Below are 23,979 nucleotides of genomic sequence, written 5' to 3'. Positions count from 1 at the left end.
CTTAACTAACTAAACTTGGTTTATATTTTAAGAATATTTTTATTTTTATTTGTAGAGCTTCTAATATTTTAGATCAGGGGTCTAAACATTTTTCCCCCAAAGGGCTTGATTTGGATATTTTTTTTTATTTAAAAAAAAAATATGCTATAAACAGATATTATATATTTAAAGACAAAACTTTGTGTTATAGGTGACTAATTATATTATTATTATTAGTTTAAAACAGCTGAGCTAAAACAACACATTTAAGCATATCAAATAAGAAACAGAAGTCTGTAGAAAGTATTCAGTAACAAATGTGTCCGTATCATTAAACTTTCTACAACAGGAACCATACTGAACAAATCCAGCAGTTACTGTCAGACTCTAATCTGGGGTACCTTTGTCTATTAAAACCTGCAACACCTTTTGTTCTAATTCATGTCCCGGGGTACAAGATTACAGAAAAAACAGATCAAGTGACAAAGGGGGGAGGAAGAGAGTTTTATGTAAGGGAAAACATTAAAAGTGAACAAATAACCCTCCCAGTAGATCATCTTGAGTGTGTTGGAATTAAAATCACATTGTCCTCAGAAGTGTATTTCAAGGTAATTGTAGCATACCGACCGACCACAGCTAAAGACATTTTTCTCAATTCACTTTCAGACATCCTCAAACAGCACAGTATGAAAGAATTGATCGTTATGGGGGACTTTAATCTGGACTGGTTAAATAAGTCGCGTAGAAAGAAACTTAAGGATATTATGAACGGCTTCTACATGACACAAATGATAAGCAGCCCTACTAGAATTACATTTGGATGACAAAAATCAAAGAGATCATCTGTAAATACACTAAAACAAAACCCAGAAAGAAAAGTGCTAAAATAAAAATACCTTGGATTAATGAAACAATTTGGATTCTAATGAAGAATTGGGACTCAGCTCTCAAAAGAGCAATTAAAACAGGTCTAAATACAGATCGTATGATTTTAAAAGTTTTGAGGAACAAAGTTACAATGCTTATGCGGAAGTCTAGGGCTGACTTTCACTTAGAATGAATCAAAGCTGCAAAAGGGAACATTAGACAGTTATGGAAAACCATTGACAAACTCACTGGAAGAGAGCAAACAAGAAACAACACTATAACATTAATTATCAATGGCGCTACTATCACAGACAGTCTGGACATAAGTCATCATTTTAATGAACATTTCATCCATTCTGTACAAACCCTGAATAAAAAGTCCCTCAAAATCAGTGCAAAGAATTGCCATTTATTCAGGATGGACTAAGTTTAGAATTAACAAATGAAACAAAGGTAAACAAAATCCTCTCTGCATTATCAAACTCACGATCTAGAGATATATACGGTCTGGACACTTTACTCCTAAAAATGTATAAAGATAGTCTTACTGCTCCTATAACAACATTGATAAATAAATCAATAACATAAAACACTTTCCCTACCACCTTGAAAACTACCACTATCATCCCAATCCATAAAGCAGGAAATAAACAAGACATCAACAAGTACAGACCATTTAGCCTTCTCCCCGTTATATCCAAAGGAATAGAACAATTGAAGTTAAAAAGTGACTTTGGAGCAATCAAAGCTGCTCACACAGTCACTAAGGTGGGCATTATGTTTGACGCATCAACTTAATGTGTATTATATTTATCTTATGAGAGCATTTTTGTTGTAAATTGTGAGGTGTGGCTGTTAAAATCATGGTTGATTTTACAAATGATGACAGATGTGAACAAGAGCATGTATTGTCTTTGTGTGATGATGTAAATAAAGTGTGCTTGTATTTATTGTATATTAAGTATGTGTCAATGAAAGGGCATTTTATGACTTTTTTTAATTTGATTACATGCTATAGTATGATTATTTATTGATTCATTATTAATTATTATTAATATATATACATTATTAATTATTGTTATCATTTTATTGCATGAGTTTTGTATTCCTTTAATTTAGGTAGCCAGGGACTGCAGTTTGACCCACGTGATTGGGTCAAACCCACATGATTGACCACAGTTTGGCCACGTGATTGGGTCAAACCCACATGATTGACCACAGTTTGACCCACATGATTGGGTCAAACCCACATGATTGACCACAGTTTGGCCATGTGATTGGGTCAAACCCACATGATTGACCACAGTTTGACCCACATGATTGGGTCAAACCCACATGATTGACCACAGTTTGACCCACATGATTGGATCAAACCCACATGATTGACCACAGTTTGACCCACATGATTGGGTCAAACCCACATGATTGACCACAGTTTGACCACGTGATTGGGGCAAACACACATGATTGACCACAGTTTGACCCACATGATTGGGTCAAACCCACATGATTGACCACAGTTTGACCCACATGATTGGGTCAAACCCACATGATTGACCACAGTTTGACCACGTGATTGGGGCAAACACACATGATTGACCACAGTTTGACCCACATGATTGGGTCAAACCCACATGATTGACCACAGTTTGACCCACATTATTGGGTCAAACCCACATGATTGACCACCATTTGATCCACATGATTGGGTCAAACCCACATGATTGACCAAAGTTTGACCCACATGATTGACCAGAGTTTGACCCACAAGATTGGGTCAAACCCACATGATTGACCACAGTTTGACCAGATGGTATACTGAGTCTCTGTTTTGAACCTGATCATTTCCTTCTGTCTTAAAGGAGTACACACAACAACTCATGTACAGGTGAATTATATATTTATATATAATTCACCTGTTCATTTAATGTGAATGTAATTCATTTAAATACATTTACAAGTCAGGTGACTCCTGACTTGTGAATGTCATAAGTGATTCTCCAAAACCATTCCAAAAAGTAGACCGAAGTCATTATTAAGGTTTCCTATCCAACACTTACCCAGACCCCCCAAGTAAGGGTTGATGGCCGACCAAGCTCCAATGCTCCCCAAACGCATCTTCTGACCAATGGCCAGCTCCATGTAGAACAAGGGCAGACCCTCAAGAAACAGCATCAGCAGATATGGAATCAAGAACCCGCCTAAAAGACAGAAGCACAATTAGAAAAAGCAGGAAGAAACACAATCTGATGATGTCACTCATGATGTTGTATCACTACATTTAGTTCATCATTCAAATCATTCTCATACATCATTACATCCATACAATAAAAACACATATGAATCACATATTTAGTCATATGTGTGCAGGGCTTATGTAGTTTATATGAATCACATATTTATGTAGTTTATATGAATCACATATTTACGTAGTTTATATGAATCACATATTTATGTCGTTTATATGAATCACATATTTATGTAGTTTATATGAATCACATATTTATGTAGTTTATATGAATCACATATTTATGTAGTTTATATGAATCACATATTTATGTAGTTTATATGAATCACATATTTACGTAGTTTATATGAATCACATATTTATGTTGTTTATATGAATCACATATTTATGTAGTTTATATGAATCACATATTTATGTCGTTTATATGAATCACATATTTCTGTCGTTTATATGAATCACATATTTATGTACTTTATATGAATCACATATTTATGTAGATTATATGAATCACAAATGTATGTAGTTTATGTGAATCACATATTTATGTAGTTTATATGAATCACATATTTATGTAGTTTATATGAATCACATATTTATGTAGTTTATATGAATCACATATTTACGTAGTTTATATGAATCACATATTTATGTTGTTTATATGAATCACATATTTCTGTCGTTTATATGAATCACATATTTATGTACTTTATATGAATCACATATTTATGTAGATTATATGAATCACATATGTATGTAGTTTATGTGAATCACATATTTATGTAGTTTATATGAATCAGTTTTCTTCCAACTGTTTCGTTCGCTCTAATCTCCTTGGAGCTTTTTCAAGAATGAATCAAAAATGGAAAAATAAGAGGCAATAAAATATATTTTTAGTTTGAATATGGTTTGTGTAGAAGGACAATTAACCACCCTCATCTTCATGTTTATTTGATACATACTACACTGATGACATTATTTGACCAGCGCAAGTTTGTCCCACTAATTTTGGCAGTCCTTGAATTCACCGTAGTTTGTTTACATGTACAACTTTCTCTGACGCTGCCACAGAAAGACGTGTTTTATGCCACTCCTTCGTTGTCTCGTTTTGTCCACCAAACATTTTATGCTGTGCCTAAATGCACAAAGGTGAGGTTTGTTGATGTGATTGACTTGTTGGAGTACTAATCAGGCATATTAGGTCAGTGCATGACTGCAAGCTAATCCATGCCAACATGCTATTTAGGCTAGTATCATTATGCCTTGTTTGTAGCTATATTTGAGCTCATTTAATTTATTTTACTTATGTCGTCTGTCTATTCTATTTATATTTGCATGTCTCGTGACACACTATCTGTATGTAATATTGGCTGCATTTCTGATAGTTGTTTGTCTGCCATGTTGTTCCAGACCACAACAAACATTGCCATGTTGTTTCAGACCACAACAAATGTTGCCATGTTTTTCCAGACCACAGCAAATGTTGCCATGTTGTTCCAGACCACAGCAAATGTTGCCATGTTGTTCCAGACCACAGCAAATGTTGCCATGTTGTTCCAGACCACAGCAAACGTGACCCAGCTTGCAATGATTGTCATAAATCCATTAGAAGAAGAGATGTCCTTTATCTTGGACACACACACATACTTTTGGCCATTAAGTCAGTCATTTCCAGGAGTTATCTCACGCTCTGAGAAGTTTTACTAATGTTGTTGTTATGATCCGCTGCCCGGATCATAGTTTGTTTACGTTGTTTAGTCACTTGTGTTTTCAGCACCGCTTGATTTTTTTTGTTTCCGTTGCCATGACGGCAAATTGCACACACCTGCCTCTGGTTAGTGTTCGGGGCGCTCACCTGTTGTCCGGGCACTAATCAGAGGGCTATTTAGTCTATGCGCTGGCCTCACTCGGTCTGGCTTCCTAATTTGCTTTATGCAACAGTTGACGACTATTTTGTATTCTTGCTAGCTTACATGCTAGGCTCTTTGCTTGCTAGCTCCCACGCTAGTCCCTTTGTTTTTGCCTTAAGTGCTATGAGCATGTTTTTGTTTGTTCCCTTATGATTTAATTCTCAAATAAATCATTTCCTGCCTGCACGCTGTGTCCGAAGCCCGTCTGCATTCCTGGGAGAACAACGCCGCATCATGATGCCACCCAGTCGTCACAGTTTTACAATGTTGTAAAAATGTGTAGAATAAATATTACATTTCTACATTTCTGTCAACAAAGATTTGTGTCAGGCTGCTACACATAGTTATTTTGATAGTAGGCTAATATAACTAATATAGACACTTACATCATGTGTTGTCTTCATTATAACACTTATATAAGACGTTTAAAGTAATTTTGATAGTAGGCTAATATAACTAATATAGACACTTACATCATGTGTTGCCTTCATTACAACATTTATATAAGACTTTTAAAGTCATATTGATAGTAGGCTAATATAACTTTGTGTCCTGGGCATGACGTCAAAGTGCATCCGGCAGTGGAGGCTCCTCTTTGGAGTCTTGGGGTACTAGGAGGTTAACCCCTTTACTGCTGTTACCCCAGGTGGCCCAAAGCAAAGGCCTAGTACCTGACTGCCCCCTAGCCAGGGATCCGGTGAAGACCTCAACGGCGGAGCAGGCGGAAGACGGCAGATGTAAGAACCACCACAATGGCTGCGATGGTGGAAGAAGGCACCCCCACATCCATGTGGGACCAGTTATGGGGAAATAACAACCAAAGACCTAAACGGTGGAACAGGTGGAGGATCATTGCTGACCCTATGGAGCGTCACAACGACTGGGATAGCGGATGAAGGCTGCAGCAGAAAAGGGTCCCCAGTCGTCTTGGTCTTGCGGTCCTCTCCAAGGTTTCTCACAGTCTTTCACATCGACGTCCCACTGGGATGAGTTTTTCCTTGCCCTTATGTGGGCTATGTACCGAGGATGTCGTTGTGGCTTGTGCAGCCCTTTGAGACACTTGTGATTTAGGGCTATATAAATAAACATTGATTGATTGATTGATTGATGATTGATTGATTGATTGGACTCCATGCCACTGGACCCAGACCTGGATCTGTCAAGGATGGTGTGTTGACTGTCTGTGCACCAGTCTCCCCACATTAAACAAAGTCACGCACAGGCATCATCCATAAAGAGATCCACTTTAACATCCTGGTCTAAAGTCCTATGGCGACCAGCAAATGTCGACGGGGGCAGGTTTGTGAGATCTGGAAGCCTCTAGTCATGAGCTGGCCCACTAGGCGGTGGGTGTAAGATTCAGTCGCTGGGCTCTTGGAACGAGGCAGAAAGTGCCCTTTGGCAGATGCACCCATGACTGAGCAGCCCTATTTAGGATCCACTCTGCTCACCCCATTCAAGGAAGGGGCTAGAAAAGGTGCCCTTGATATGCCCCAGGTATCCTTGATACCTGTAAAACCACCCTTGGGTACATGTCCAGGAAACATCAGGAATGATTTTGATGAGAACGATACAGAGATAGAACAGCTCATCTCCAAAAAAAGGAAAGTTTTCATATCTGGCAAAATGATACGGCATGTGAGGCAAAACGAATGGCCCATTCCAGTGTCAAGGCAGACGTCCAGAACCGGGTGAGAGAGCTTAAGAATACCTGGTGGACAGAAAAGGCACTAGAAATTCAGAGACTGGTAGACTCAGGTGACACCAGAGGCGTTTTCAATGCCACTAGGGCCATCTATGGCCCAAGCCACCGCAGCTTAAACCCCCTGCGCTCAAAGGATGGGCAGGAGTTGCTGAAGGACAACGAGTCCATCAATGCTGGATGGAAAGAGCATTTCCAAGAACTTCTCAACCGTGACAGCACAGCTGAACCAGGCATTACCAATCACATCCCTCAGAGTCCCATCAGAGAAGACATAGGGGAACCTCCTACAATAACTGAGGTCAAAAGTGCCATCAGGAGCCTTAAGAAGAACAAGGCCACTGGTCCAGATGGGATCCCAGCTGATATCTTAAAGGAAGGTGGACCAGATCTCCAGCACCACATCCACGCCCTACTCCTCAAGGTCTGGGAAAAAGAAGAACTTCCATCAGAGCTTAGGGATGCTCTGATAGTGACCATATTCAAGAAAGGGGACAAGGCTGACTGTGGAAACTACAGGGGCATCTCACTTCTGTCAACAACTGGCAAAGTCCTTGCTCGTATTCTTGTAGATCGACTGCTACCACTGTCTGAGGAGATACTCCCCAAATCACAGTGTGGCTTCCGCCCATCTAGAGCCATAGTAGAAATGATCTTCACAGTGCACCAACAGCAGGAAAAATGCCGTGAACAAAGACAGCCCCTGTACATGGCCTTCATAGACCTCACAAAGTCCTTTAACACAGTGGACCACCAGGCTCTGTGGAGCATACTATCAAGGCTTGGCTGCCATGATAAGTACATCAGATACTGAGGTTACTACATGATGGCATGTCAGCCACAGTGCTCAGCAACAGTGGTTCTGTGTCCGAGCCTTTCACAGTGGAAGCAGGTGTCAAACAGTGATGCATTATTGCACCCACCCTGTTCACCATCTTCATTACTGTCATACTTCATCTTCTTGGCAACGAGCTGCTACAGGGTGTCCGTTTTGTGTACAGAACTGATGGCAGGCTCTTTAACTTGAACAGTTTCAAAGCTAAAAGAGAAAATCAGGAACACCACCATCATGGAACTTCAATATGCAGACGACAACGCCATCGTAGCACATGCTGCAGAAGACCTCCAGGGCGTCCTGAATGCCTTTGCCAAGGCTTACCAAGCCCTGGGTCTAGCCTTGAACATCAAGAAGACCCATCAACCACCACCCAACCAGCCGTCAATCCACCCTGTCATAAAAGTGGATAACACCACGCTCTAAAATGTCGACCACTTCCCCTACCTTGGTAGCCTCCTCTCCTCAAAAGCTGACATCGACTCTGAATTTAACCATTTCCTGAGCTGTGCTAGTGGAGCATATGCCAGACTCAGGAAAAGGGTCTTTGAGGATCGTGACCTAAAGGACCAAGCAAAACTCTTGGTCTAGAGAGCCGTCGTCCTCCCAACCCTGCTGTATGGCGCAGAGTCATGGACCACCTACAGCAGGCACCTCAGAGCCGTGGAACAACATCACCAAAGAGCCTTACGAAAGATCCTGAGGATCAGCTGGGAAGACAGATGCACCAACATCAGTGTCTTGGAGGAAGTTAACATTCCAACACACGTCTCCCCAAACAGATCCTGTATTCCGAGCTGAAGGAAGGTCAGCGAGCACCAGGTGGACAAAAGAAACGCTTCAAGGACAACATCAAGACAAACCTAAAGAAATGTCACATCACCTCGAGTAACTGGGAGCACATCGCATTGGATAGGCGCTGCTGGAAGGAACTAGAGCAAGAAGGGGCCCAACGCCATGAAATGGAACTCCACCGTGCCGCAGAGACAAAGCGACAACACCGCAAGGAGAGACAAAAAAGGCTCCAAGACAACACATCACCTCCACCTTCCCCTGCCCACACTGCACCAAAGTATGCGGATCACGGATCGGCCTCCACAGCCATCTGAAGACCCACAAGTAGACCCCCTACCAGGAGGACCGTCATACTCGCTTCGAGTGACCGCCGATGATGAATATGACTAATATAGACACTTACATCATGTGTTGTCTTCATTATAACACTTATATAAGACTTTTAAAGTCATTTTGATAGTCGGCTAATATAACTAATATAGACACATCATGTTTTGTCTTCGTTATAACAATTATATAAGACTTTTAAAGTCATTTTGAGAGTAGGCTAATATAAGTGATATAGACACTTACATCATGTGTTGTCTTCGTTATAACACTTATATATGTATAAGACTTTTTGTCACGGCCCGGGCGCATGCCAATGCGCATTCATCAATGAGCCCCGCGGAGCGCGCCTCGGGACACGCCCACGGGCGCTGATCTCCTGCGGCAGCCATCGGCTGCAATCTATCAGCACTCAGCACACCTGTCCTTGAAGATCTTCCTGGGCTTCTTAAGCCAGTGCAGACCAGCGTTCCGGGCCAGAACGTAATCATCTGTTCCTGTTCCGTAAGCGATCATGTCATGCTCTATGCGCACTCTTGCTCTCTGTGTTTCTTCCTCATCTTATTTGAATGTCTCGTGTCCTCCTTTGTCGCTCCGCTCCAACTGCAAACCTCCGTTCCCGCATTGATGTGCTGTGTGTCTCGTCATTCCTTGTCACCCCCTGCTTCCCAGACTGCCTCTTGGATCTCGACCTCCCGCTTGGACATGGACCTCTGACGCCTCATTATTCGCCCTGACTCCCTGCCTGTTCATGGACATACGAGCCCGCCTTCTCCCCCTGATCTTGCGCCTCTCGCCCAACACTCCCGGTAACATACTCATTAATTCCTACACATAGTCTCACACCAAACACACCTTTGGATTTTGTCACACTCCATTTCCTTATATTATTGTTTATTATTATTATATATATATTGTCATTATATATATAACAAAACATAGAGCTTCTACGCCCCCTTGTGGTCTGTGCCGTCTACACTCCCCCGGTAAACATAACACTTTTAAAGTCATTTTGATAGGAGGCTAATACAACTAATATAGACACATCATGTGCTGTCTTCATTATAACACTTATATAAGACTTTTAAAGTCATTTTGATAATAGGCTAATACAACTAATATAGACACTTACATCATGTGTTGTCTTCATTATAAAACTTTTATAAGGATGTTAATGTTATGCGCCTCCAGACACCATTGTTTTGGTTTTTTTGGTCCAATATGGCTCTTTCAACATTTTGGGGCGCTGACCCCTGAGTTGGTCTCCTGGCAGCTTTGGAAGGTCGGGAATTAAAACACACTTACAGCTACTGAATGTCATCCCTACTCTTACGTGTGTGTGTGTGTGTGTGTGTGTGTGTGTGTGTGTGTGTGTGTGTGTGTGTGTGTGTGTGTGTGTGTGTGTGTGTGTGTGTGTGTGTGTGTGTGTGTGTGTGTGTGTGTGTGTGTGTGTGTGTGTGTGTGTGTGTGTGTGTGTGTGTGTGTGTGTGATGTTTACGACACATTATTGAGGTTTAGAGCTGACTTCAACTTTGATAAGAATAGTTTGGACATTTACGAGCAACCTGACTGATACGGTTGCCAAATGTCTGATACTGAATCACTCAATTCTAAACTAGTGACGCTCATTTCCGCCATCTTTTATGACCTGACTTATGGATCTACTAAAACATTTTAATCATTAGGAATTTAAACTTGATTCATTGTATGGACAGTTCAAATTACACTATTACATAAATAATAAACAAATAAATATCCATGTTCATATTACATGAATAATAAACATAAAATATATGTGATATTATTACACAAATAATAAACAAATAAATATCCATGTTAGTATTATATGAATAATAAACATATAAATCTATATGATACTATTACATAAATAATAAACAAATAAATATCCATGATAGTATTACATAAGTATTAGACACATAAATATCCATGATAGTATTACATAAATAATAAACAAATACATATCCATGATAGTATTACATAAATAATAAACAAATACATATCCGTGATAATATTACATAAATAATAAACAAATAAATATCCATGATACTATTACATAAATAATAAATAAATAAATTGACAATGTAATATTTATGTTGTTAAATAGTTTTCCATGTGTATAATATATAGTTGTAATCATACATGAGGTAATATTTTTGATATTGTTATATTTATGTTACATTATTGTATTTTTATATATTGTTATAACCATACATGATGATACTGTTATATTTATGTTACATTGTTGGATTTGTATATATTGTTATAATCATACATGGTTATATTGTTGATTTTGTTATATTTATGTTACATTGTTGTATGTTTATATATTGTTATAATCATACATGTTTTAATTGTTGATTTTGTTATACTTATGTTACATTGTCATCAGACATTTGAATCATTGATCTATTCAGGACATGTTGATATTCTTCCTGCACATTTGATACAATTCTTGTAATTTCCCGCACAATAAATGTGTCATCAAACATGTTTTAAATCAGAAATAGAAACATTCAAGTATCGACTTGGATCATTTCATCATCTCTTCATCAAAATATCATATGTTGCCTAAATATGGCTTTTCTTGCCATTCTTATTCTGATCACCAAGCACATCTTTCACTGATGGATGAAGTGTTGCTGTCAGATCGACACCTGACCCTTCCACTGAGCATCACCCATGGGTCCCCAGGAAGTTGTATCTTACCTCCGCAGTGCATCTGGCACAGGTAGAGGAAGTTGTATCTTACCTCCACCGTGCATCTGGCACAGGTAGAGGAAGTTGTATCTTACCTCCACCGTGCATCTGGCACAGGTAGAGGAAGTTGTATCTTACCTCCGCCGTGCATCTGGCACAGGTAGAGGAAGTTGTATCTTACCTCCGCCGTGCATCTGGCACAGGTAGAGGAAGTTGTATCTTACCTCCGCCGTGCATCTGGCACAGGTAGAGGAAGTTGTATCTTACCTCCGCCGTGCATCTGGCACAGGTAGAGGAAGTTGTATCTTACCTCCGCCGTGCATCTGGCACAGGTAGGGGAAGCGCCAGACATTCCCGAGTCCCACGGCGTAGGAGACGCAGAACAGCACGAACTGCAGAGGACTGTCCCAGTTGGGGCGAGCATCTTCGGCCATCTTTGCTGGCAGGACACGATGATCTTTCACACAGCAGCAGAGCAGCAGATGTCACTCAGTCTTTCACACAGCAGCAGAGCAGCAGATGAAGGTGTCTCCTGACTGCTGGCAGCTTTTTACTGCAAGATTGGAACTTGGACATTGGCAGTGGGCGGGGCTTCTATTGTGTAATATGTTGTGTTTGTCCTCATCATGATATCACACACACACACACACACACACACTCACACTTGTGTCATGACTCAGGGATCACAACTTTCTTCAAGAAGCTCTTCCACACACTCGGAGATCAAACAAATGTCGTTTCCAATCCCAACTTGATGACAAAAAGTTAAGGGACCATGGACAAATAATCACAAAAAGTTAAGAGACCATGGACAAATAATCACAAAAAGTTAAGAGACCATGGACAAATAACCACAAAAAGTTAAGGGACCATGGACAAATAACCACAAAAAGTTAAGGGACCGTGGACCTAGTGCATTGGAACAAAGCAAAAAGCAACCTCATGTTGTGATCCATCAGAGTTTATTTACGTTTTGATTTAAGTTGTGTTTCAGCACCCCTGTTTTGTGTCTCCTTGGTTGCCATGGTTTTTCATTGTGTTTACCTGCCTCTGATTAGTGTTCACCTGTTCCCGGGCACTAATCAGAGAGCTACTTAGTCCTGCCTTTTCGCCTCACTCAGTCTGCTGCTTTTGTTTGCTTCCACGCAACAAATCTACCCTTTGTTTTCCTGAGCTAAGCTTTGCCTTATGCTTTCTTGTTAGCTCCCGGTGTTTAGTTTCTTTGATTTATAGGAAGAATAACTGTATTACCTGCACGTTTTCTTGTTAGCTCCCAGTGCATTGTTTCTTTGATTTATAGGATGAATAACTGTCTTACCTGCACTTTTTCTTGTTAGCTCCCAGTGCTTAGTTAGTTTGATTTATAGGATGAATAACTGTCTTACCTGCACTTTTCCTTGTTAGCTCCCAGTGCTTAGTTAGTTTGATTTATAGGATGAATAACTGTCTTACCTGCACTTTTCCTTGTTAGCTCCCAGTGCTTAGGTAGTTTGATTTATAGGATGAATAACTGTCTTACCTGCACTTTTCCTTGTTAGCTCCCAGTGCTTAGGTAGTTTGATTTATAGGATGAATAACTGTCTTACCTGCACTTTTCCTTGTTAGCTCCCAGTGCTTAGTTAGTTTGATTTATAGGATGAATAACTGTCTTACCTTCACTTTTCCTTGTTAGCTCCAAGTGCTTAGTTAGTTTGATTTATAAGATGAATCACTGTCTTACCTGCACTTTTGCCTCCGGAGTTCCTGCTGCAGTCTTGTAAGAACAATCCGTGCATCACCACGTTCCACCTCATCCTTGTAATAAGTTGGGACCTAGTCATGGACTTAAGTCTGTTGGTCAACAGGAAAAGTCCAAGTTTGGTCCAAAAAGAGAAGTCGATTCAACAAGTTTTCAGGTGCTATTTATCGCGCAGTGGGTGTCAATGAACTGACTTGTGGAGATATTTCATTTTCCATAGCTATTTTAAAAACATTGAATATACTTTTTTTAGTGCGCATGCGTCGATCTAGACGGCCGCCATAACCACAACACCAGGGGGAGCTCCACTAACCACGTTAAACCCAGATTCCGAACTAACAAAGGTTTTAACTCATTCTCTGTCTATGCCACATCAATGTGGAATGCGCTCCCAACAGGTGTAAAAGAAAGTGCATCTCTATCCTCCTTCAAAACCGCAATAAAAGTTCACCTCCAGGCAGCTACAACCCTAAACTAACACCCTCCCCGGATTGTTAATAATCAAATGTAAACAATCAAATGCAGATACTTTTTATTATGCCTTCTGATCTCTCTCTCTCTCTCTCTCTCTCTCTCTCTCTCTCTCTCTCTCTCTCTCTCTCTCTCTCTCTCTCTCCCTCTCTCGCTCTCTCTCTCTCTCTCTCTCTGCCCACTACTTGCTGTTTATATCCTACCAGAGGTGGGTAGAGTAGCCAGAAATTGTACTCAAGTAAGAGTACTGTTACTTTAGAGATTTATTACTCAAGTAAAAGTAAGGAGTAGTCACCCAAATATTTACTTGAGTAAAAGTAAAAAGTATGTTGTGAAAAAACTACTCAAGTACTGAGTAACTGATGAGTAACATACACACACATATCATATATATATATATATATATATATATATATATATATATATATATATACACACACACACATATATATATATATATATATATATATATATATATATATATATATATATATATATATATATGTATGTATATATATATATACATTGATATATACAGTATATAATTTATATATTTATTTATTTATTTTGCCGCTTTTGTTTACATGTTAAAGGTGTTTTAATGAATATACATGCATGTTTAACACATATAGATTCCTTTCTTTCATGAAGACAAGAATATAAGTTGGTGTATTACCTGATTCTGATGACTTGCATTGATTGTAATCAGACAGTAGTGCTGATAACATCCACATTTTCAAATGGAGGAGAAAAAAAGTTACTCCTTTCTGTCTAATACCACATGAAAGTGGTTGGTTTTTGGCTTCTTATTTGTACAGCTTCCATATTCGTTTTTATACACTTTACAAGAAATACATTGGCGGCAAACTCCGTAGCTTGCTAGCTTGTTTGCGCTGGCTTTTGGAGACTCTTATTTTGAAAGCGCAGGCGCAATGGAGCGGCACTTTTATTGTGAAGACAGGAACTGTGCAGTCAGTCTTTAGGCTTTTGACGGGATGTACGGTTGAAATAAAAAATGGTCTTTTTTCCTTCACAGTTTTGATTGATTGATTGGAACTTTTATTAGTAGATTGCACAGTACAGTACATATTCCGTACAATTGACCACTAAATGGTAACACCCGAATAAGTTTTTCAACTTCTTTAAGTCAGGTCATGTGACCCCTGGCTCTGTTTGATTGGTCCAACGTCACCAGTGACTGCATCTGATTGGTGGAACGGAGTGAACGTCACCAGTGACTGCATTTGGTAAAACGCAGGCACTATGAAGGTCTGTCTGACAGACCAAAACAAACAAAGCGTGCATTAACAGATCGATCAAAATTAGTAGCGAGTAGCGAGCTGAATGTAGATAAAAGTAGCGGAGTAAAAGTAGCGTTTCTTCTCTATAAATATACTCAAGTAAAAGTAAGAGTATGTTGCATTAAAACTACTCTTAGAAGTACAATTTATCCCAAAAGTTACTCAAGTAGATGTAACGGAGAAAATGTAGCGCGTTACTACCCACCTCTGTATCCTACCAAGTCAGACCTACACTGTTCCAATATCCATTTCTTTGTTCTCAATTGTTGATGACTGATGATAACAACCAAACCTAACCCCCCCGCCCCTCTCCACACCCCGGATTGTAAATAATGTAAATAATTCAATGTGATTATCTTGTGTGATGACTGTATTATGATGATAGTATATATCTGTATCATGAATCAATTTAAGTGGACCCCGACTTAAACAAGTGTAAAAACTTATTGGGGTGTTACCATTTAGTGGTCAATTGTACGGAATATGTACTTCACTGTGCAACCTACTAATAAAAGTCTCAATCAATCAATCAATCGCTGCTGCACAGTTTCCGTCCTTGTCTTTTGTTTTTGTTCTTTGTTCGTTTTGTACTTTTTTTATACTTTTACATTTAGTCTACATTTACTTTTTATCAAGTCGTGCCCTTCTAAAAATGCAGTTTAGAAGTGTTTTGTTGGTCCTACTGACGGTGGGGACGCTACTATAGAGCTCAAACGGGCAACAAGAGGGGAGAGCCTCTTTCATCTACACCAGGGAACAGTTGTTAGCGGCACCAGTTATTAGCATCAAGCTAACGGACTCGGCGCTATCTAACCAGATCCCGGAGGAGCTAAAAAGGACTAATGGGGGTGTTTGTGGCTGTCGAGGGAAAGGGAGACGCTCGAGACAGAAGAGGGCTGAAGCGAGGAGGGAGAGAAGGAGATATAAACCATATCTTCCTTCCATCGTCTTGGGTAACGTGCTCACCGCTAGTCAGAAGGAATATCGTGAGTGTAGCCTAATGTGTTTTACTGAGATGTGGCTGCACGACCATGTTCCGGATAGTAACGTCTCTATAGACGGGTTTCAAACAGTGCGTGCTGACCGGGACCGAAGGAGGGGGGCTTGCTTTGTTTATTAATAAGAAATATTGTCATCCCGGTCATATAACAATAAAAGAGCGCCACTGTGACCGGAATATAGAGATGTTAGCTGTAGGACTCAGACCATATTATTTTCCCAGGGAGATTCTGCATGTTATCGTGATGGCAGTATACTCCCCCCCCCCCCTCTGCTAACGCTGCAGCTGCCAGTGACGTCATCCACAGCTCCATAGCCAGACTACAAACCAAGCACCCGAAAGCTCTCATCCTCATCTCGGGAGATTTTAACCATGTTACTATGGACAAATCACTACCCAACTTCACTCAGTATGTCAGCTGCCACACCAGAGGAAATAAGATCTTGGACCTGCTGTATGCAAACATCAAGGATGCGTATAGCTCCATACCACTACCAGAGCTGGGCCGGTCAGACCACAACCTTGTTTACCTCAACTCCAGTTATGTGCCTCTGATCATAAGACAGCCTGTGACCAAAAAAACAGTGAGAAGGTGGTCAGAAGGGGTCCAAGAGACACTACAGGGCTGTTTTGAGGTAACTGACTGGCAGGTGCTCATGGAGCCTCATGGAGAGGACATTAAATGGTAAATGGTAAATGGGTTGTACTTGTATAGCGCTTTTCTACCTTTCTAAGGAACTCAAAGCGCTTGACACTATTTCCACATTCACCCATTCACACACACACATTCACACACTGATGGCTGGAGCTGCCATGCACAGCGCTAACCAGGACCCATCAGGAGCAAGGGTGAAGTGTCTTGCTCAAGGACACAACGGACGTGACTAGGATGGTAGAAGGTGGGGATTGAACCAGTAACCCTTCGATTGCTGGCACGGCCACTCTCCCAACTTCGCCACGCCGTCCCACTCTGTGAGCCCATTGATGGGCTCACAGAGTGCAATCCAGACTATATCAACTTCTGTGTTGACTCAAATGTCCCATCAAGGACGGTCACCTGCTACCCTAACAACAAGCTGTGGGTGACCAAGGACATCAAAGCCCTACTGAATGAGAAGAAGAGGGCATTCAATGCTGGTGACAGGGAGAAGGTGAAAAGAGTTCAGGGGCTGCTGAAGACCAAACTCAGGGAGGCCAAGGAGAACTACAGGCTCCTCCGCCCCCCCCGGAGACATGCTAGCCAGTCCCCTACCAATACATCCTCCCCTCCCCTCCTCACAGCCCCCCAACTCCAATGACTACCTCCCCCCACTTAACACCTCACCCTCAGCTTGATGAACCCCCCCCTCCCTCCCCCAACAACCTGAGACCCCCCCAGTGTGTCTGTCTGCAGAACAGGTGAATGCACAGCTAAATAAGCTACAAACAGGCAAGGCCGCGGGTCCTGAAGGTGTGAGCCCCAGGGTGCTCAAAGCCTGCGTCACCACAGCTGTGTGGTGTGCTCCAGCACATCTTCAACATGAGCCTTAGGCTGCAGAAAGTCCCCACACTGTGGAAAACCTCAAGCGTGGTCCCCATCCCCAAGTGCACGCGACCCAGCACGTCGAAGGACTACAGGCCGGTGGCTCTAACCTCCCATATCATGAAGACCATGGAGAGGTTGGTCCTGGAACAACTCCGCCCTACAGTCAAGCCCCACCTGGACCCACTCCAATTCGCCTACCAGCCCCAACTGGGAGTGGAGGACGCAGCCATCTACCTGCTGAACCGAGCCCACACCCACCTAGACAAGCCTGCGAGCAGTGTGAGGGTCATGTTTTTTGACTTCTCCAGTGCTTTCAATACCATACGGCCTGGGCTACTGGGTGTGAAGTTGGAGACGATGCAGGTGGAGGCCCCCTAGGTGTCCTGGGTTGTTGATTACCTGACTGACAGACCACAGAACGTGCGACTGCAGGACTGTGTGTCTGACAGGCTGGTCAGCAACACCGGGGCCCCACAGGGCACAGTCCTCTCCCCCTTCCTCATCACCATCTACACCACAGATTTCCATTATCACTCAGAGTCCTGCCCCCTTCAGAAGTTTTCTGATGACTCTACGATAGTGGGGTGTATTGAGGATGGTGATGATGAGGAATACAGGGCACTGGTGGAGGACTTTGTCACATGGTGTGGAAAGAACCACCTCCAGCTCAATGTGAGGAAGACCAAGGAGCTGGTTGTGGACCTGGGAAGGAGGAGGAGTATTCCGGCAACCCCTGTTTCCATCAGGCGGGTCGATGTGGACATGGTTGAGGATTATAAATATCTCGGTGTACACATGGACAACAAGCTGAATGGGTCAAAACACGCTGAGGCACTCTACAAGAAGGGACACTCTACTTCCTCAGGAGGCTAGGATCCTTCAACGTCTGTACAAAGATGTTGAAGATGTTCTACAAGTCGGTGGTGGCGGGCACCTTCTTGTACGCCGTGGCCTGCTGGGGCAGCGGGCTGAGAGCGAGGGACGTAAACAGACTGGACAAGTTGGTAGAGAAGGCCAGTAACGTGGTGGGAGTGGAGCTAGACTCTCTGGCCGTGGTGTCAGAGAGGAGAAGTCTAGCAGGGCTCCTAGCCATTATGGACAACACCTCCCACCCACTACACTCACATTATGGACAACACCTCCCACCCACTACACTCACATTATGGACAACACCTCCCACCCACTACACTCACATTATGGACAACACCTCCCACCCACTACACTCACATTATGGACAACACCTCCCACCCACTACACTCAGCTTATGGACAACACCTCCCACCCACTACACTCACATTATGGACAACACCTCCCACCCACTACACTCACATTATGGACAACACCTCCCACCCACTACACTCACATTATGGACAACACCTCCCACCCACTACACTCGGACCTTGCGGGGAGAATGAGCACGTTCAGTGGAAGGCTCAGACTCCCAAAATGCAAGACGGAAGGACACAGGAGGTCCTTCATACCGACAGCCATCAGACTGTATATGTCATGACTTGGTCTACGGTGTGTGCTTTTCCGGGATGCAACGGAAAGTTGGCTCGGGCGAGACGGGAATGAAGGTACATGATTTATTTATTATTATTTAAAAAAAAAAGGAATAAATGAAAGCGCGCGCAGTGGCGGAGAATAAACTATGAAACCAAAAGACTATAGCAAAAAAGTACAAACGAAAAACACGCACAATGGCGGAGAACAAACTATGAAACCAAAAAGACTATAAACATGGAACAAAAACTTACTTGGCTTGGACAAAAATAGTTGCATGGAGAATGGACATGGAAAGAAGTATCAGGCATGGACAGAGCATAAATGTGGTGAGGTCGTCAGACCGACAAACTGAAAAGAATGAACTTAAATACTATGGACATGATTAGTGAAAGCAGGTGCGTGACTCAAAACGTGAAACAGGTGCGTGACGTGACAGGTGAAAACTAATGGTTGCTATGGTGACAAACAAGAGTGCACAATGAGTCCAAACGTGGAACAGGTGAAACTAATGGGTAATCATGCAAACAAGACAAGGGAGTGAAAAGCCAGAAACTAAACTAAACATGACTTAAAACAAAACATGATTACACAGACATGACAGTATAATGCATATGTTCCTTCTTGACTGCACTTAAATGTAGAATATATGTAGAATATATTTATATTATTTATATATTATATATATAATATATTATATATATTATATTATTTATTCTTATTCTTGTCTATTGTGAGCGAACTGTGGTGCTGAATTTCCCCCAGGGATCAATAAAGTACTTTTTATTCTATTCTATTCTATTCTACTGCAAGTCTCCTTTGGAAATGAATGTTTTTTGCTTATGAGCACAGTGTTGCCAGATGGGAAATTGCATGATATCATAGCAGAAGTTTCAATAATGTTCAGTTTATGAGCACCTTCACCTTGCATTGTTGCTGACCGCGGAACCACAGCGCCCCCACCTGGCTGTCAAGGCACGTGACACCATCTGACAGTCAAATGGATGGACGGGTCTACTGTATGTTGGGAGCAGCACAAGGACTTGTTCATTGCCTTTGTCAACCGTTCAAAGGCATTTGACGCAGTGAAGAGTGACCTACTGTGGCAAGTCCTGAAGACATTTGGGTGTCCACCCAAGTTTCTCACCATCCTTGCACAGTTCCATTCTGGGATGATGGCCCGAGTGGGAAGACACATGTAAAAACTGGAGTGAGGCAGGGCTGTGTGCTGGCTCCAGCTCTCTTCAACATCTTCCTCGTCTGTCACAACACTGTTACGCAGGAGAATGGAGAAGCAGGCTGGAGTTACCATAGACTTCAGGCCTGATGGTAACTACAATATAACAAGTAATTCACTGTACAAACATACATATACACATACATGTACATATACATTCACTGTACAAACACACATATACACATACATGTACATATACATTCACTGTACAAACATACATATACACATACTGTACATATACATTCACTGTACAAACATACATATACACATACTGTACATATACATTCACTGTACAAACATACATATACACGTACTGTACATAAACATTCACTGTGCAAACACACATATACACATACTGTACATAAACATTCACTGTACAAACATACATATTAGAGATGCGCGGTTTGCGGGCACAACCGCGGAGTCCGCGGATTATCCGCGGATCGGGCGGATGAAATTTAAAAAAATTAGATTTTATCCGCGGGTCGGGTCGGGTCGGGCGGTTGAAATAAAAAAAAATTAGATTTTAAATAGATTCAGGCGGGTGGCAGTTAAACCAATTCGGAAATATATATACATAGTTAAATGTTGTTACCCACATACGAAAAACGAGCAGGCACCTGCTGCATATGCCACAACAGAAGAAGAAAAAAAAAAGAGATGGACACTTTTACGGAGCGGAGAAGGGACGCCTCGCCGGGGTCCGGGACCGAGGCCCCTTCCCCCGAGAGGGCCCCACCGGGAGCCGTAGCTGAGGCGATCCGCGAGAAGGGCCCGACGCACGTCCAGGGTCACCACCGCGGCCACCGCACCGACACCCCGCCTCGTCCGCCTTCGCCGCGGCCGGCGTCACGCGCAGCAGGTAAGCAGCTTACCTGCCCGCCACCCCCATGGCCGGGGGCTCGTGACAGGGGTCACTCCGCGCGCTCCGCCCGCGCAGCTTACCTGCCCGCCACCCCTGTTGCCGGGGGCGCGTAACAGGGGTCACTCCGCGCGCAGTGCGCTCACGAAAGGGGTGGGGCTCACCCTGGTTGATATAGACAGCAGGACGGTGGCCATGGAAGTCGGAACCCGCTAAGGAGTGTGTAACAACCCACCTGCCGAATCAACTAGCCCTGAAAATGGATGGCGCTGGAGCGTCGGGCACATACCCGGCCGTCGCCGGCAGCGAGACGCGCTTGGAGGTGCGCTCAGCGCGGCTCCCATATGATTGCGCACTGGTGTGCGTCTGGGTCGTGACAGCGTGGCACGCGAATGTCTGTGCTGCATTGGATCAGTCTCCTTTCTTTAACAGGCAAAAGCTTTATAACCTCACTAATGCCTTGCATCGTCTATATTAGATATATAACAACGGGCGGGTGCGGGCGGGTGCGGTTCTGATCAAATGTTACATCGGGTGGATGGCGGATGGTTGACGACTTTCTGATGCGGTTGCGGATGAAATAATTGCCTATCCGCGCATCTCTAATACATATACACATACTGTACATAAACATTCACTGTACAAACATACATATACACATACTGTACATATACATTCACTGTACAAACATACATATACACATACTGTACATATACAAGTACATATACATACATACAGTGATGCATATAATCATGTTTCATCAAACATATATGCCCTAAAGTGAGTAAAACATGGCACACTGACAAAGCTTAACCTATTGGTGTGAAGTAAAGTGAGTAAAACATGGCACACTGACAAAGCTTAACCTATTGGTGTGAGGATCCGGTGCTTGGATCATAGTTGCTTTGCGTTTTCGATTCACTTGGGTTTTCAGCACCTTTGAGTTTGTGTGTTTCAGTTGCCATGACGGCAGAGTACTCTCACCTGCCTCTGGTTAGTGTTCGGGACACTCACCTGTTCCCGGGCACTAATCAGAGAGCTCTGGCCTCACTCGGCCTGGTGCTTTTGTTTGCTCCCATGCAACAAAGTTACCTTTTAATCCATATTTTGACTGGCATCTTTTGGCTATCTTTTCTTGTGTTCCGTGCCGTGGGCACCGCGCAGCACATTTTTGTCTGCTTCTAGAATAAATCATTCTTCTCACCTGCAAGCCGCCTCCTGACGTTCCTCTTTGATTGATTGATTGATTGATTGATTGAGAAGTTTATTGACATCTTAGAGAATGTAATCCATGTAATGCTTTAAAAAGGCAAATGGATGGCACAAAAAACCAAAAGGTTTGTTTCCATTGTGCTCCATGAAATATTCATCATATTTGATACATTCAATAATAAAAGATATATAACCTGTAACATGTATATAAAAAATTACGTTTAAAAAAACGGATAAATGATGTACATATACACAGTATACATGTCAGCTGATTTGAATAACTATATATATATATACACATATATATACACTATAAGCACATATAAATATATATACACTTTAACCACATATGGGGACGGCGTGGCAAAGTTGGTAGAGTAGCTGTGCCAGCAATCGGAGGTTTGCTGGTTACTGGGGTTCAATCCCCACCTTCTACCATCCTAGTCACGTCCATTGTGTCCTTGGGCAAGACACTTCACCCATGCTCCTGATGGCTGCTGGTTAGCGCCTTGCATGGCAGCTCCCTCCATCAGTGTGTGAATGTGTGTGTGAATGGGTAAATGTGGAAGTAGTGTCAAAGCGCTTTGAGTACCTTGAAGGTAGAAAAGCGCTATACAAGTACAACCCATTTATTTATCATTTATGTAAATATATATACAGTACTATAACCACATATAGTACTGCAATACAAAATAGTCTCTCTCTTTTTGATGAAATAACATTAGAGGAAGTATTACAGCGTGTAAGTGGGATAAAACAAACAACATGTTTACTCGACCCACTTCCTGGGAAACTTATCAAGGAGCTTTTTGTATTATTAGGTCCATCAGTGCTAAATATTATAAACTTATCACTTTCCTCTGGCACTGTTCCCCTAGCATTCAAGAAAGCGGTTATTCATCCTCTGCTCAAAAGACCTAACCTTGATCCTGACCTCATGGTAAACTACCGACCGGTGTCCCACCTTCCCTTTATTTCGAAAATCCTCGAAAAAATAGTTGCACAGCAGCTAAATGAACACTTAGTGTCTAACAATCTCTGTGAACCTTTTCAATCCGGTTTCAGGGCAAATCACTCTACAGAGACAGCCCTCGCAAAAATGACTAATGATCTACTGCTAACGATGGATTCTGATGCGTCATCTATGCTGCTGCTTCTTGATCTTAGCGCTGCTTTCGATACCGTCGATCATAATATTTTATTAGAGCGTATCAAAACACGTATTGGTATGTCAGACTTAGCCTTGTCGTGGTTTAACTCTTATCTTAATGACAGGATGCAATGCGTCTCCCATAATAATGTGACCTCGGACTATGTTAAGGTAACGTGCGGAGTTCCTCAGGGTTCAGTTCTTGGCCCTGCACTCTTTAGTATTTACATGCTGCCGCTAGGCGACATCATACGCAAATACGATGTTAGCTTTCATTGTTATGCTGATGACACCCAACTCTACATGACACTAAAGCTGACCAACACGCCAGATTGTAGTCAGCTGGAGGCGTGTCTTAATGAAATTAAACAATGGATGTCCGCTAACTTCTTGCAACTCAACGCCAAGAAAACGGAAATGCTGATTATCGGTCCTGCTAAACACCGACATTTATTTAATAATACCACCTTAACATTTGACAACCAAACAATTACACAAGGCGAATCAGTAAAGAATCTGGGTATTATCTTCGACCCAACTCTCTCGTTTGAATCACACATTAAGAGTGTTACTAAAACGGCCTTCTTTCATCTCTGTAATAT

General features: G+C 42.1%; 1 protein-coding gene across 1 annotated transcript in view; it reads right to left on the bottom strand.

The window, feature by feature from the left end:
- LOC133593526 (sodium- and chloride-dependent transporter XTRP3-like) overlaps positions 1 to 11,821 on the bottom strand; it is a 58,541-nt gene extending 46,720 nt beyond the window's left edge. Inside the window, exons 1-2 of the mRNA XM_061946162.2 lie at positions 11,689 to 11,821; positions 2,907 to 3,047 (exon numbers count right to left, since the gene is read on the bottom strand). Coding sequence (XP_061802146.1) covers positions 2,907 to 3,047; positions 11,689 to 11,812 — 265 coding nt within the window. The 5' untranslated portion in view covers positions 11,813 to 11,821. The remainder of the gene's footprint in view (positions 1 to 2,906; positions 3,048 to 11,688) is intronic.
- Between the last annotated feature and the right edge of the window lie 12,158 nt (positions 11,822 to 23,979).

Source organism: Nerophis lumbriciformis, linkage group LG04, assembly GCF_033978685.3.
Source record: "Nerophis lumbriciformis linkage group LG04, RoL_Nlum_v2.1, whole genome shotgun sequence".
NCBI classification, from domain to species: Eukaryota; Metazoa; Chordata; class Actinopteri; order Syngnathiformes; family Syngnathidae; genus Nerophis; species Nerophis lumbriciformis.
This window is presented reverse-complemented; position numbering and strand designations above follow the sequence as displayed.